This window comes from Gekko japonicus, unplaced genomic scaffold (assembly GCF_001447785.1).
Source record: "Gekko japonicus isolate JY-2015 unplaced genomic scaffold, Gekko_japonicus_V1.1 scaffold385, whole genome shotgun sequence".
Taxonomy (NCBI): Eukaryota; Metazoa; Chordata; class Lepidosauria; order Squamata; family Gekkonidae; genus Gekko; species Gekko japonicus.
Genome location: NW_015162489.1, coordinates 728,532 through 745,731, shown reverse-complemented (window position 1 = coordinate 745,731; position 17,200 = coordinate 728,532). Strand labels below are relative to the sequence as shown.

General features: G+C 45.9%; 1 protein-coding gene across 1 annotated transcript in view; it reads right to left on the bottom strand.

The window, feature by feature from the left end:
- Window positions 1–11,805, bottom strand: part of CDC42EP1 (CDC42 effector protein 1) — an 18,506-nt gene extending 6,701 nt beyond the window's left edge. The window contains exons 1-2 of the mRNA XM_015405996.1: window positions 11,660–11,805; window positions 1,817–2,849 (exon numbers count right to left, since the gene is read on the bottom strand). Coding sequence (XP_015261482.1) covers window positions 1,817–2,234 — 418 coding nt within the window. The 5' untranslated portion in view covers window positions 2,235–2,849; window positions 11,660–11,805. The remainder of the gene's footprint in view (window positions 1–1,816; window positions 2,850–11,659) is intronic.
- Window positions 11,806–17,200: the final 5,395 nt, after the last annotated feature.

Genomic DNA, 17,200 nt, shown 5'->3' with positions numbered 1-17,200 from the left:
CTTACCAACACTTAACTCATGCAGAGGATAATGCCAGTAACAGTTTTCAATTTTCTTCATAAATGTCTTAACTCACATCGCCAGCCAAATGCATTGTAAAAAGCCAAAAGTATTAGGATGCTTTGTAGTTAAAACAGAAGAATAGATTAAGATTTTTTCCTCTCTCTCTCCACTGCTCTGCATACAAAATGTAATCTTACTTGGCTCGCTTAGGGTTCCTTGCCAAGCCCAACTTGTTCTTCATTATCTTGTAGAGAAACCGAGACCTTGCAAGGAGCTTTCATTAATGCATTAGTCCAGCTCTTGCAAAGCTAGTCTCCCTCTCTCTTGCCAAGCAGTATTGTTTAAGAAATCCCAGTGAAGACTTACTAACTTGAGAGCACTTTAGATTAAAGTGGATAGTACCAAAGTGAACAATGAAGCAACAGAAAAGAATCAAAAGTGGTAGGGTCACAGCAATGGGGAAATTCATATGAGACTCCTATGAACTGTACTGACCCCATGTTAAACCATTAGGTGACATAGTGCATTCCTAAGCAGAGTTACACCCTTCTTCCCATTGACTACAGCGGACAGAAAGGTGTAACTCCGCTTAGAACTGCACTGCTTAGGACTCCTGTAAACATTCATGGTTATCTGCCGAATGTTCTTGTAGCCTACTGTACTTTTCAGTAGCACATATATTTACATTTTACCATTTACTCTGTCACTTCTTTTGTTTTGTTACCAAACTTCCCACTTCAGGCCACTGTGGAGAACTGAGCAGATCGGGGGGGAAAAATTATGTAGTTATTCCTTGCCTCTTGTTATAGTTCCAGAATGCTCAAATGCATGCTGGGACTGAATGCGAGGACAAAAATATCACCACTTGTACATCACCACAATAAGATAATAAGATTCAAAATACAATCTAACATCCATTACAAAGATGTGGATGAGATCAGCAAAACATCCGTAAATGCTTTGCTACTACTTGGCTGAGATTAAAGAAAAAGGACACTTGAAAACACTCTGGGAGCCTTGAAGAGGTACTTCTCAGTCAGAAAGCCTCATCCTACACAGAACTCTCTCCTACTCTCCCTAGAAGACTTCAAGCCCTAAACATTTGTACAGACATGTTTGCCTAAAATGATCCTGGAATAACTCTGAAAGGTTGTCATTAACATTGTTGTTTATAGGTCACTGCAATGACACCAGGGCCAGAATGCCTCATCTGAAGTACCGTTTTGCCAGAACAGCAAGCGGTAGGATTGTGTCGTGAGTAAAAGACCACTGACGATCCATTGGTGGAGTCACAGAAAGTGCAACAGAGACCAGCCTCGTTATGAAAGATATCTTTTGATGATTGTTATCAAGCTCAGTGTGCTTCCCATAAGCATATTCAGTACTGCTCTGCACTATGTGTACCGAAATGACATTTCAGAAAGATGCATTAGTGTATGTATGCATGTGTTGTGTGTGTGTGTGTGTGGGAGACAGAATGAATTAGTTCCTATGTATACCTAAGAAAACTGAGGCACTACAAAGGTCAATATTTTCATTCAACCTTGGGCACAACTCCATAGTCCCTGTTCACTACCCAAGCTAAACCTAAGCATGAGAAACTGAAACAAACACATTTTCCTTTCTCTATATTTCCCTGCCTTTACATTTCTTGTGACATTCCTTATCTCAGAATTTAGACCGTAAGCTCCTTTGGGAAGAGTCCTGCCTTGTATTCTGTACAGCACCATACACATTTATAGTGCTAATATAATATTAATAACAACATCTGAAAGAAAGACAACCTAATCAACCCACCTCAGGGGCTACCTACCATAGTCAGAGAAGCTGTTAGGTGTGCTCTTGAAGGCAAAGTTTACACCACAGCCATCATTCCCGTAGTTACCCTCATTGAGCTGTGGCAGTGATATAGCATTCTTGATGATAGGCGAGATGGCAGGAGGTGTCGGCGAGGCCTCATCATTACTTCTGCTTCCCCGGTTCCTTAGTGGGCTCTTCCTTACGTGCCTGAGTGTCCGGGCAAAGAAGTTATTGGGTTTGGCTGCCTCGCCACCATGGTTTCTGAGGAAGGAAGTGTCCCCAAAGGCATCTCCACCACGTCCCACATGCATGGTATGGCGGAAGTCCCCCAGTGGTGGACTGATCATGTCTGGTGTAAGATCTCCTTTCAGGCGCCGCTTGTTGTGGGAGCCGGATACCCAACTGATTACTGGCAGCTTCCCAAGACTCATCTCTTAGCCTCTTTGAAGCCCTCTCTCAGAAACTGTGTATTCTGTCCCTCAGATCAGATGGGCTTCACTTGGGCAGTGGTGATGATGTGGGGTACACGTCTCAGAGGTCAGTCACACTCCAGGACCTCTCCCCATCATTTGTGTTATCCTTTCGCCCTTCTGCCCTTCTTCTTCTGGCTAGTCAAAGAACGAAGACCCACCTGTCATGGAACTTCTGGGTTTCCAGTAGGGAGTGGGAATCTAACTTACACCCTTTTCCTTTGTCCTCACAACTTTCATGGAGGTCCCAGGCTGATTTGTTGATTGTAGGCTAGGTCCTTCAGGAATGCAGAGTGTGGATGACAATCTGGGCCTCCCTCCTCAAACAAAGGGTGAAACGATGACCAAGGAGTCTGTTCTTAGTCCGGTGACTGTTCTTGTCTGGCTGGAAGTGAGCAAAGCTGGAGGATTAATGTTAATCTGCTGACTGTTCTTCCGTTCTTTCTCCCTCTCTCTTTCTCTCATCCCACCTCGCTCTAGTGCAGGAGTTGGCCAACAGATGGAGTAGCAGGCCACAGCAGCCGGAACGGGAATCTCAGGTCAAATGCCTTGATCCTGGCTTTCTGCCATAGGGCACTGCGGAAAAGACAGGAACAAAAGGTGAGGCCTCAGACTGAGATTTTTCTGAAGGTAACAGCTCAAGAAGCGGGACAGCCTTAATGAACCTGTTGCCAAACCCACAATGAAGACACAATGGACTATCTGTACTGCGCTAAAGCAGAGGTACAAGTTCTATGAAGCAGGGTCCAGGTCCCCGCACCAGGTGGCAAAGGTGAGTGTGGTGTTTTCTGCTTTTTTAGGCTTAAGTGTGGTAATGGTTTCTGTTTATACAATACTCTTAGCCAAGCAGTATCAAGGAAGGCATAATCCAAGCCAGGCAGAAACAATATTGGGAACTTTCAATCACACTAAATAATGCAGTTTCAATCCACTTTCAATGCACTTTGCAGCTGGATTTTACTGTGTGAAATGGCAAAATCCACTTGCAAATGGTCACTGAAGTGGATTGAAACTGCATTATTCAGCATGCGTAAAAGCGCTTCTCCCACCTGCCAACACACCTCAGGATAGCCATCAATGTCAGCAGAAATGGGATCGTACATCAAGGTTTGTCCTAATGGACTATTTCTATTGTATCTGTGCAGAAGTACAGGAAAGGCAAACTGTGGCCAAAGGACTATACAATGGTCCCTAGATCCCAAGCCCTCTGTTTTTAGGCACCTTAGCAGTTTTCTCTGAGCCACATGCAAGTCAAAAACACAATCAAGTGCAAATCAGTAGATAAAGTATGGAAGGGGACAACTCTGCCATCATGGCTCTGGTAAGAGTTTTGCTTTGCTTTATGTGGGAGTGATTCATTGGGTGAGCCAGTGTAGCCCACGTTCCCTGTGAAAAGGAGCATCCACTATAGTTTGTGGAATGGTAATTGTTGTGTAGTGGGTTCGACACATTGAAGAATCAGGAAACAGCGTGATTATCAGCTCATAGTTTACTGGTACACAACAGACAGAAAATACTGGCCATATGGCTAACTATATACAGTCCCCGTGGACCACCCCCAGGTCCCATTGGTGGGTTTAAACTTCCCACCAAAGTCCCTATTGGTGACTGCTTGAGGTTTCAGGATCCTAGTCCCTATTGTCTCTTGAGAGTTAAGCTCTGGTGAACATCGCTGTCACCTAGTGGCGGTCAGCGGACATAACAGTAATGCTCTGGAATCACAGCTTGTGTGTACAGTTCCCAAAGACTTCTGTACATTTGCACCAGAGATTGGGGGGGGGGTGGGGGGGGGTGGTGTTGGATGGCTGATCATGGAAGAATGGGTGTAGCTGATCTCCCCCAGACATACAGGTCCTCAGTCTACACAGCAGATGGTGATAATAAAATGACCAACCATGGCCAGTGTTCCCTCTAAGCTGAGTTAGTGTGAGCTAGCTCACAGTTTTTTAGCCCCTGGCTCACAAATAATTTATGCAGTAGCCAAATCACCTGCTCACAACTTTAATGCCAGTAGCTCACAAAGTTGAATTTTTGCTAACAGGACTCCACAGCTTAGAGGGAACAATGGCGGTAGCTTGTGCCATGCAAACTGGGCAGTGCTGCTTTGGGAGGGCTGTGTGTCTCCCATTCACACTCGGTACCTTTTTTGAGAATGTGTGTTTGTGGAATAACTTCATTCATATTTCTGGCTTAGCACTAAGCCATCATGCAGGGGTAGAGATGCCCTAATGCAGATGTGCTTCTGGGGCTCTTGTATGCAAAAGTAAAGGTAAAAGTAAAGGTTCCCTTGCTCAAAAGCCAGTCAAATCCGACTCTAGGGTTGCGGTGCTCATTTCCGTTTCAAAGCCGAAGAGCCAGCGCTGTCTGAAGACGTTTCCGTGGTCATGTGGCTGGCATGACTAAACACCAAGGCGCACGGAATGCTGTTACCTTCTCACTGAAGTAGTACCTATTTATCTACTTGCAATTTCTTGCTTTCGAACTGCTAGGTTGGCAGGAGCTGGAACTAGAGATGGGAGCTCACTCCATCATGCGGCAACTCGGGTCTCGAACTGCTGAACTACTGACCTTCCACAGCCTGCAGTTCAGCATCTTAACCACTTGAGCCACCGCAGCTCCTGATGTACAACCCAGAACTGGCAGCCCTATACATGGACAATGCTCACCATGTGCAGGTTGTCATGCATGATGGTTCCATACATATCTATCTGTGCTCAGATTTCAACATTTCAAAAGGCCAGATTAAAAAATGTTGCTAGATTGCACATTCATACATAATCTCATTTCTGTTTTGAGCACGCTGTTGTAACTATTTCTCTGATGAAGACCTCCTCTTACTCTGTTACCTCCCCCCCCAACCTCCATCCCCCCCCCCACACCCTCCATGTGTTCATGGTTCACCTTGGGAGAGAGAGCAGCTATCAGGGCCGGCTAGAATGCCACAGCTTCGGCCATGAGTCGCTGTGCTCATTTGTGCCAGTGCCACGTCTCCCTCCCTGTCCTGACTCTGTTTGTTCACTCAGGGCCCCTCTTATCTACTAGGGTTAGAAGCTGGCAAATGAAAGATTAAAAAAAAGAGACGAAAAAACCTCCAACTGGAATTTAAAGCAGTTATTGGCTGATGTTTTATTTTCTGGATTGGGGGTGGTGGTAATGCCGCTATTCTTTCAGCAGGCAGCCCCCCCCCCCCCATTTTACACATAGAATATAGGGAAGTTCATGGAAAGGGAGAACCTTTCTACATGGAAAGAGCTGGGTGATACAGTGGTAAGAGTGTTGGCCACTTATCCACAAAACTCACGGGTGACCTTGGGCCAGTAGCTGTCAACGTAGCACAAAGGTCCTCCCCCCCCCCATGTGGTGCCTGTGAGTCTACCTCTTGCAGCAGCCATTCCATGCTTGGGTCCACCTCCCGTGGCAGCCGTTTTATTGCCGTGCTCACACCGCATGTCAGAATTCCCAAAGTGCCCACAGGCTCAAAATGGTCGGGGACCCCTGGTCTAGCATATTTTGCAGTGGTACTGGGAGGATAAAATGGAGGAAGGGAGAACTGTGATTGCTCCCCTGAGCTCCTTGGGACAGAAATGCGTTAGATGGATAAAAAGCCATTCTAGATGACAAAAAGAAAAACGCTTTCATCCTCTACATGACTTGCATGAGCCCGTTTCAGTACCAGCATTTACTGTATCATGTCCCCACATAACAAAAGGGGGTAGCTTTGAACATATGAAGTTAGGATAATTGGAACATGCTGTCCAGCAATATTATTCCAAAGTTTCAGGCAGGGGTCTTTCTCTGCCCTGCTACCTGGAGGACTGAACGTGGAACATTATACAAGCATCTGGGACCCACTAAGCTATGGGTACATTTCTGCTAAAGAGAACACTGGTTTACCTGTAAAATTACTGTGAGCTATATTCACTAGCACCAGAGCAGGGGGAGTACCCTGTCTGTAGCAACACCCCCCTCTTTCCCCAAAACAAACATTTTTTGGCTATTCATTGCTATGGTGGATAAGAAGCTTAGCTGGCTTTTTTTTTTTTTAATTGCTAATGCTTATTTAAAATCTTTGTGAAGCAGTTTGGAATAATGTTATTTAAAGGTCATTTTGAAATGTCACAGTATTTGCCATAAAATGACAATGTAGGTGAGTGACCGTGATGATGTCACAGGCCCAAAGCAATTTCTGATGTTATTTCCCCCTTCTTTATTATGCATGCAGAAAGACAGCGAGATAAAAATACCAAAAACATAATAGTGTCTTATTAGTAGCTGCAAGACCCAAGTTTGAATCCCTAAGCTCACTGGGTGACCTTGGGCCAGTCACACTCTACCTCACAGGGTTGTTGTGAGGATAAAATGGAGGAGAGGAGAATGATGTAAGCTGCTTTGGGTCCCATTGGGGAGAAAGGCAGGGTATAAAATGAAGTAAAATGAAGTGCAGGAAGGGTGGGGTATAAATCTGACAATAAATAAAATAAATAAAAATAAATAAATAAAATACCTGGAGTCCACAATGCTCCTTTCTATCTGATCATAAAATCATAAGAACATAAGAGACGCCAATGATGGATCAGGCCAAAGGCCCATCCAGCCCAACACTCTGTATCACACAGTGGCCAGAAATACCAGTGCCATCAGGAGGTCCACCAGTGGGGCCAGGACATTAGAAGCCCTCCCACTGTTGACCCCCCCCCCCAAGCACCAAGAAGACAAAGCATCACTTGCTCCAGAGCCCCTATCTATACCTTGTGGCTAATAGCCACTGATGGACCTCTGCTCCATATGCTTATCTAATTCCCTTTTGAAGCCATCCATGCTTGTAGCCGCCACCACTTCCTTGGCAGTGAATTCCATGTGTTAATCACTCTTTGGGGGAAGAAGTACTTCCTTTTATCCATTCTAACCCGACCGCTCAGCAATTTCATGGAGTGCCCACGAGTTCTTGTATTGTGAGAAAGGGAGAAAAGTACCTCTTTCTCTACCTGCTCTTTCCCATGCATAATCTTATAAACCTCGATCATGTCACCCCTCAGTCGTCGTTTCTCCAAGCTAAAGAGCCCTAAGCGCTTTAACCTTTCCTCATAGGGAAAGTGTTCCAACCCTTTTATCAGTCGAGTTGCCCTTTTCTGCACTTTTTCCAAAGCTATAATATCCTTTTTAAGGTGTGGTGACCAGAACTGCACACAGTATTCCAAATGATCAATGTCTGCATCAGACTTCCTACTGACTGCTAACACATGACAAACATTCAATCCCTGCAATTTTCTCTCCTCTTCCTCACATATGCCTTTAAAGAAAAAAGCAGGGAAAAGTAATGTTAGAACCAGTCCTAACTAGACAAGAAATGCCTGTGAAGATTTTGGTGCCTCCCTTCAAGAAGAGGAATCCTTGGGGCTGTGACTGGCCCAAAGTCACCCAGTTGGCTTTGTGTGGAGGAGTGGGGAATTGAACCCGGTTCTCCAGAGTACAGTCTGCCACTTTTAACCACTACACCAAACTGGCTCTGGATACTGCTCTGATAAAGGCACAGCATTCTTGTATGAAAAACAGAGACAACCTAAAATACAGTCAATATACATTAGGGTTGCCCTGTTTTTTCAAGCAGTGTTCCTGTGCCTTTAACCACTTTGTGACAAGCAGAAACCCAACAGCCAAATCTTTTCCCAACAATGTATTATACTATGCTGGGAAGATCAGACTTTCTGCTTGATATGTGTATTCTGAAGGCACAAGAGCCATATGGGAAACCTGAATGTAAATTCATCAGCCTCTCCTTAGACCTCACAGCTTCACATACCACAAAACTTCTCCATTGCCTATAACAGTGATCTTCAACCCTTCCAGACCCAGAGACACACTGAGCTGCAAGCACATGACATCAAGAGTCATGAAACAGGAAGATGGGGAGCCAAACGTATGACATCACTGGTGTCAAGGCCTGGAATGAGAGCTGGAGATCAAAAGAACGAGGGACTGGAAACATAAACTCAGCACCAGAAGAGAACCATGAGTTGGGGGTGGGGGCGGCTTCAGTACACGTTCACTAGCAGGAGGCCATTCCAAAAGACAGCAAAGAAACAGCCCTGCATAACTAGACAGGTTCACAACCCAGCAAGTGAGGATCTGCATTCCACCATAGAGTCACAGCCCATGTGTTGAGGACCACTGGCCAAGAGAATTTAGTGCCCGAAAAGAGCAGAAAACGGGAGATAGAATTTTGAGTCCCACCTGCTCTGCAGAGACATAAAACTACCACATGCTGCAATACACATTCTGGTTAAGGTAGAAAGGATGATCAGCCTGCTACAAGGGATCAGGATCTTGTAACCTCCTGTAATAGCGTGGCAGGGTGGAGAAACGCTGCACCGGCAAAGTTCTCTCTTCCTCATAAAATATTAAAGCCCTGAATTCTTTTGCATCTAATTCTGATCAATATGGATAGTTCCAGGAAAGCTGTGTTGATCTGCAGTAGTAAATTCGAATTCAGATGCACCTTAGAGACCAACAAGATTTTGGAGGGTATAAGCTACTGAGGGTTAAATCTCAAAGAAAGGCAGCTTATACCCAGAAATTTTGTTGGTCTCTAAGATGCTACTGGACTCATATCTAGCTGATCAATGTAGTTTGCCATTTAACTCTTTCTTTATGCTATTTTTAACAGTAGCCAACTGGCAAATCCAAACTTCCATCCCATGCTTGCAATAATAATGTTTGACTTTAAAGATTTTGTTTCATCATTATTGCAGCTATAGCATGAAACCCGTGTGTTTGTGTGTGTGTGTGTGTGTGTGTGTGTTGTAGTTCCTTGCATTCTAATTTACACAGGTTTATGTGGTTTCTTTCCAATTGCAAAGGCTGGGAGAAAAAACAAGCGCTGACCTCTAGCTGTCCCTTTAATATCAGGTTTTATCTGCAGCAAAACTATCAGTTTGTTATTTAATGTCATTGCACAAAAAGCTTCAACTAGACATTTCTGCATATTAAACCTCTGCTAAAAGGACAGGACTTTAATCCCTGGCCTTAACAGTAGTACATTAATAACCCAGAAAGGATGATGACTTCTTCCCATCTCAGTTTCCTCCTATCCCAGCTACCCTTCACTGAGGTTCCCTTTGTCACTGAAGCCCAAAGGGCTCACAAGCTTCACCATAGAGATAGTGGGCAGGAGGAAAGAAAGGGAAGGGAACAGAAAAGATTCTACAGGACATCCTGCCCAAGATGATGAACTGTTCCTTGGTTGCAATAGCCTGTGTAAAAGCCTTTTCTCTCCCCTTAGTCTCTGACTAGCTCAAAGTAGGAATTGTAACGCCTTTAGAGCTTGCTGCCCCTTTGCCAAGAGCAGGCACTGCCCTTCCCTTGCAGCTGGACGACTTCAGGCTTATGCCAAAGCCACACTGTACCATGGGCTTCAGAGAGCTCCTTATCTTCCATCTTTGGCTTTGCTCCTTCTTCCTTCTGCCAGCCCAGCACAGCCAAGTCTCTGCCCAAGTGCCCAGGAACTCTTTTGCCCAGGAACTCAAATATCCTTCCTACTCATTCAAACACATAAGCCAAGACCTTTGTTTAAAGAAAGCTTGTGACTCTCTGGTCTGGGCAACAGACATACAATGGCTTTTGTTCTGTTCCTCCATCTGCCCTTCAGTCTATTCATCTAATCCATGTACTGTGCAATCCTAAACACGTCTGCTCCGAGGTGTTCCTTCCAAAATGGTGCATGTAGGATTGCAGCCAGTTACCTAGGCACTTCCGTCTGCTTCTCCAGTATCTTTTGAACATCCAGGCTCTCTTCATTCCTGTCCTGTTACAAGAATCCTAAAGAGGGATTAGTCTTTACACCATACAATGGTCACAGTCTTTCCCCTTCAGCTTCCTCTGTCCCTTAATCAGGCTTGTACAATGTCCCTTGCTTTAGAAGACCTCTTGCTGTAGCTCAGACTAGCATAGCTACACAAAACATAACTGATGCCTCCTTTAGTGGCACCAGAGCACCATGTCAGCCATTTTTAATTGATCTAGCAATTTCAAAAGGATTTCAAGTCGATTGCCATCAAGAGAGGCATTTAGTCTCTTTGACGAAAGAGCTCAAACAAGAAATGGAAAGAAGGGATACAGATGGCTGTTTGGTTGAAGCTGCCAGGACCCAACTTAGCTTCCTTTAACAGCACACATGCCAAGGAGAAGAGATAATTCAAAGTAGTCTGAGAACAGAATTGGAACTATTGAATTACAGATAAGGAAATAAGGTGGTTCATGTGAAGTTTTGGAAGTTTCAGTGCAATGAGTTTTGCAACTGCAGATTGGCAGTAAAAACCTTGACAGCTGGACCATCCAGAGACAGACAATGTAGTGTGGTGGTTAGAGTACTAGATTAGGACTGGGGGGGAACAGGGTTCAGATCCCTGATTGGCCATGTCGCTCACAGGTTCAAAACCACCCTGTAAAACAGATTAGGTTGAGACATTGTGATTTACTGATTGGGCTGATCACAATGTTGCAACCTAGTCTGCTTTACAGGGTTGTTTTGAAGCGAAAATGGGGGGGGGGGATCCTTGAACTTTTTTAGAGCGGGATAAAAAAGGAACCAAAATAAGCAAAGGCCTGGAAGACATCCTCTTAGAGTGCCCGTGAGAATGGGCCAGGCTGCAACCCCTCAAGCTTTCCCCATCTCTGTTTTCTGAACGCAATGGGCCAACCTCAAGCCCCTTGGAAAAGAAGGAGACATTTCCCTCAGCTTTTCTCCAGACTGGCTCCGTCTGGGTCTTTCACGTCAAAGTCAGCCCCACCCCCCCTTTCCTAACTGTGGGTGGCTTTCCTGTCTGAAGAAGAAAAGGAACCTTCGTGCAGGAAGAAGTGGGTGACTCCAGGGCTGGAAATCACAACGCGGTCCATTTCCCTCCCCCCCCCTCGTGTCTTCTCCCCCCCCCCTTTCTTGCTGCTGTGCAGGATTCCTTCTTTGCCCCTTCTTTCTTTCTCCATCCCATTCTTCTTCGCTCTCCAGTCATTCCTCCCTCCACCCCCACCCCCCGTCTTCCCTTTCTCCTTTTCCTTTAATTTCTTCTCTTTTCATAGTCTGCGGTTAGTACTATAATATCTCCTCAAAAGGGCCCGCTTTTCTTCACCCCCTTCTTCTGGCTCCTTTCTCAGTCAATGTCCCCGACGGTTTCCCTCGCCTATCCCTTCCTCTCTTTCCAATAATTTTATTCCAGTAATATTTTTTTGGGGGGGTCTCTACCTCGTCTCCTTTGAGGACCCCCTCCCCCCCGCGCACACAGCCCGTGGGCTTTTCTCCCGCGTCCTTCTTCTCTCTTGCCACCATCCCCATCCATTCCACGTGATGACCCTAAACTTTTGTGACACGCATGCAAAAAACCCGAAGAGTTTACCTTTCCCTTGCAAAACCGACGTTCTGGGATTTCTAAAGACGCTTGGCTTTACGAGAGAAGAGCCGCGACAAAGGGTGACAGAACGGCCAAGAACTTTTCCGACCCCGGCCGGGGATGCCAAAGCCGCCGTAGCCCCCAAATCCGTGCCTTCTCTGAGCCGTTCCTTCTCTGCGGGCATAACCGCTGGAGCAAGCGAACGAGGCAGGAGGCTACGAGGAGGGAATGTGTGGAGAGGCGTAGGTGGAGTTTCAGCGCCTGCTGACCAATCCTCAGGCGCCTGGGAATGAAGTCCAGAGAAGACGGAATTAATTTCAAAAGTCCAGCCGAGGGAAATTCAGAAACTCATGATTCCCCAGTCCTCCCCCCCCCACCACACACACACCCCCTGTCTTTCCAAATAAGACTTCCCTCTCAGTAAGAATCTGGAATTTTCAGTATTTTCCTTCGTGAAGTGGAACTAAACACTGGCATGTTCAGCGTTTGCCACACTCCCCTTCCCACACCACTAGATTGCTTAAACCAAAAAGATTTTGTTTGGGTTGAGATCCATTTTTAGTCCCCCAGGCTGCCCCAAAGCAAAGAACTAGGGCTTCTTTCCCCCACCACCCCATAATGAAAAGGCACTGCATTTAAGTAAAGGTAAAGGTTCCCTTGCTCGAAAGCCAGTCGAGTCCGACTCTAGGGTTGCGGTGCTCATCTCCGTTTCAAAGCCGAAGAGCCAGCGCTGTCCGAAGACGTTTCCGTGGTCAGTGCACCCAAATTGTTAGGTTTTGGGGCAAAGTTCCAATTCAAGGAACATTTTAACCAAGGAGTGATCCAGAGAACATGGGTTGTTTTCTGGGGTTTTTTTTGTTCCTGTGAAAAGACCAAAGCTGGGATCCGGAGAAAAAGCACAGCTTTCCTCATAGTTGTATCTCCATTCTAGGACTGCTTCAACCTGTTGAATTTCTATCTGTGATGCAGCTGTTAAAGGCCCAGAACCTTTGTGAGGAGAAAAGGTGAGGAGAAAAGGTGGCTCTCTCCCACTTTTCCTCTTGCAACTATCCTGAGGGAAGTTAGACTGACATTGATGGCCCAAGAGGGGATTCAGAACATGGCTGCAGCCTGTTTGCTAGGCAGGGCAGAATAGTGATCTCCTATTGTTGGGATTGTGTACTGGCATTTTAATGTGGGATTTTCCATACAGTTTCAAAATGATTCTGTCACAACCCTCACCTTGGACATGTGCAAACTTTACCAAGGTACGGGCAGCGGTTCTGTGTGCCAACAATTTGTTAAGACTTGAGATAACATGCCAGCGCAAACATGCCATGCGGCTCCTAGTGAGAAAGAAACTCCTAGTGGCTCCTAGTGAGAAAGAAACATGGGGGACTCTCCTACATAGCCATGAGTACAGTCTGGTGCAGCTGGGACAGAGGCTGAGAAGAGTACAGTTTCAGAGGGTAGACTGACCTCATGCTTAGTCCGATGAGTGACACGGCAATCCGAATGTAGAGGCTGCTGGAAATCTCTAGTGGCAGATCCCAAAGACCACCCATGCAGATGCCTCCTCCTCCTCCTCCTAGCAACAGAGATGGAGCCTGTTTGAAGGCACATGGGGCAGGGGCGCTATGCCTTTTCATCACATCTTACAATACCATGATTGCAGGGGAGTAATAGGTACCGCTTCAGTGGGAAGGTAACAGCATTTCATGCACCTTGGCGTTTAGGCATGCTGGCCACATGATCACGGAAACATCTATGGACAGCACTGGCTCTTCGGCTTGGAAACAGAGATGAACCCTGCCCCCTAGAGTTGGATTCGACTAGCTTTCGAGCAAGGGAAACCTTTACCTTTATGCTGTAGTGAAGAACTGGGCTGTTGATTGAGGTGCATAGCATATCTGGAAAGAATACTTGTGGAGGCTCACTGAACTTGGGATGAGGTTGTAGAAGGAAAAGCATGGAAGTAGGAGCAGGTGGTGGATAAGAACAAGGGATCTTGAGCAGGAGCAGGCACTAATGCAGAGTAGGAGCTTTCAGCAGGTACTTCCTGATCCATTCCCAGCTCTTTCCTACAACTAAGAAGTCTACTGGCCCTGACCTGGATGGCCTGTGATTTTGGAAGTGAAGGAAGGTTGGCCCTGGTTTGTACTTGAATGGGGAGACCAACAAGGAAGTCCAGGGTTGCTCTGTAGAGGTAAGTAATGGCAAACCACCTCCGAAAGTCTCTTGCCTTGAAAAACCCAATTGAGTCATCTAAGTTGGCTGTGATTTGATGGCACTTTCCACCACTAAGAGGGCTATAGACTTAAGTTGGATGTGGTTCTTACAACATAGTGGATCTTGAAGACAGTACAATGAGATTCTGAGTGATATTAAAAAGCATTTTCCTCCTCTTCCATCTTTCTTTCTGTTAGTAGGTATCCAGGGCTCTGCCTTTGGTGCTCTCTCCTTTCTTCTCTCTGAACCAGCTTTTTGGGCAAACGTATTGATGCCTACCAGTGTTCCCTCTAGGCTGAGTTAGCGTGAGCTAGCTCACAGTTTTTTAGCCCCCGGCTCACACATTTTTGTCTTAGCTCAGGAAGGAGGACTCCAGAGCAAACTGATTTATGCAGTAGCCAAATTGCTCGCTCACAACTTTAATGCTAGTAGCTCACAAAGTAAGATTTTTGCTCACAAGACTCCACAGCTTAGAGGGAGCATTGCCTACCATGATCTTCCTATGGACATTTTTTCCCTCCCCCCCTCTCCTTTTTTTTTGTTTGTTTCCTTCCATATACTTTTCTTTCTGTGGACAGGCATGGAACCAAACAGCTTTACCCATTGAATTTCTGCCTGCCATATGGATTTCTGCCTTGCCTGAACCAAACCCAACATAGAAGAAGAACAAGAGATTGGATTTATACCCCACCCTTCACTCGGAGTCTCAGAGTGCCTTACAAACTCCTTTCCCTTCCCCTCCCCACAACAGACATCCTGTGAGGTGGGTGGGGCTGAGAGAACTCTGACACAAACTGCTCTTTTTCAAGAACAGCTGTGCCAGAGCTTGTGACTGACCCAAGGTCACATCAGCAGGTGCAAGTGGAGGAGTGGGGAATCAAACCCGGTTCTCCCAGATTAGAGTCCGCACACTTAACCACTACACCAAACTGGCTCCCCCTCTCTGAAGTTTATTTAAGTTAGAGATCTTCAAAGTGGTGCCTGCCAATACCTTTCTCGATGTCCGCCAAGTTAGAAAGTCAGTGGGGCCAGAATTCCAAAGGCACCTGCAGGTAACAGCGTTCTGTGCACCTTGGCATCTAGTCATACTGTCATACTGTCCACATGACCATGGAAACGTCTTTGGACAGCGCTGGCTCTTTGGCTTGGAAACGGAGATGAGCACCGCATCCCTAGAGTCGGATTCAACTGGCTTTCAAGCAAGGGAAACATTTACCTTCTCAGGAGGGGGGATGGCTCAGTGGTACAGTGTCCACTTGGTATGCAGAAGATACCAAATTTAACCCCTGCATCTCTTCTTTATAAGAACTGTAAGGAGGTGGTATGAAAAACTTTTACCTGAGATCCTGGAGAGCTGCTGCCAGTCAGAATAAAGGTAAAGGTTCCCTTGCTCAAAAGCCAGTCGAATCCGACTCTAGGGTTGCGGTGCTCATCTCCGTTTCAAAGCCAAAGAAGCCAGCACTGTCCGAAGAAGTTTCCTTGGTCATGTGGCCGGCATGACTAAACACCAAGGCGCATGGAACACTGTTACCTCTACTTGCAATTTCTTGCTTTCGAACTGGTAGGTTGGCAGGAGCTGGAACTAGAGATGGGAGCTCACTCCATCATGTGGCACCCGAGTCTCGAACTGCTGAACTACTGACCTTCCACAGCCTGCAGTTCAGCGTCTTAACCACTTGAGCCACCGCAGCTCCAATACCAAGACAATACCAAATTTGATAGACCAAGGGTGCTCAGTAGAGGGCATTGTTCATGTATATGTGTTCAGCACATGTTTTAAAGGCTGTTTTCAAGTCATATCTGGTACACTGCTGGGACTTTAGAATCATCATAATCAGGTGTTGTTGTTTAAGAGGTGCCAGAAGTCTCAAGAAGGAAATTAAGTTTTCAACCTGTACACTGAAAACTCATGAGCTTTTACATTTTTAAAAGAATTTTGTCGAAGAGGTTCTGGAACTCTGTTCTGGTGCATTCCCCCAGAAAAAAAGCCCTGCGGCATCTGGGTTATTTTCATGATCCATGGAAAATAAAGTTGCTGTTAACCTTCTCTTAATGTGGTGTCTTTCTAGTATTGGAGGTTAAGGGTGCCTGTGAAATAGGGTTAACAATTACATACCACTTGTATTTTGTGTCTGTGTGTCTCTGTGTGTATGTGAGAAGCCAGACTTGCTAGACCAATTTATTATTAACATGCAGGAGCACTACATTCTTTTGGCCTCTATTGATGAGGTGGGGCTTTGTACCAAACCCATGGTTCTCGGTGCACCAGGGCATGATGTCTGAGCAACTACTGGCTAGAGCAGCTGCTCATTCCCTTGGGCATGAGGAGAGCAGAGCCAGCCCACTCGTTCATTCATCCGATCCTCTTCCTACTTAAGGGGTGTGTGCAGTGTATAACCCATGCCCTGTCAAGGAACATCATTTCAGTCTGTGTTTTGCCTGAGCTGGCAGTGCTCAGCTAAAGTTAACTTTAGCTGGATGAGTCTTTCAGCCCTTCAGTGGAAGATCATGAGACAACATCCCCCCCCACACACACATACTCTCACAGTGTGGGGTGGGAAAGCTGATTCCAGAGGAGCTGTAATCATCCCTGTTTGGGAATGCAGAACAAATCTCTTCCAGATTGGGGTCTGGTGTGGGAGGGGTCATAACACTCACCGTAGGGAGGGGCTTTCCCACTTTTCCCTTCCCTCATCTTTCCCATTACTCTCTGCATCTCTGTATTCCAGGGCAGCAAAAACATACTAAGTTTCCCAGCAAATGCATGGAACTCTCCCTTGTGAAACCAGACCACCCGGGCTTGAGATTCCATCCTTATCTTCTTAACTAACAAGGGTTAGTTTAGGTCAAAACTTCAATAGAGGACCACCGTGTATCTGAATAAATTTCTGCCAATATTGGTAATGAGGAAGCAGAAAGGGGGCAAGGTTACTCTTCCCACCCGGGGCATGGCGGTTCATTCAAATGGATGCTGTGGAATATTCATTTTCCCTTGAGTAAAACAACATGTCTAGTCTGTGCATCGACTGCAAACAGTCACATTTCACTACAGTTATGACAGCATTGTCTTCTTCTTATGGATAGGTCAACGTGGCTATTACCTCATCATTGTAATAGCTAAATGGAACTTACATACTGATAAGTCGGTATACCTCTGAACGATCGTTGTTAAGGACAAACAAGGGAGGGCTGTTTGCGCTCTGCTTTGGGCTTCCCGGATGCACATTGGCTGTTCAGTAGAAACATGGTGCTTTGCTTGATTAACAAATCACGTGTTGCTAAGAATGACCTTGCCACAAGTTGCACATACCTTAGCAACTGCATATCTGACTACTGTTA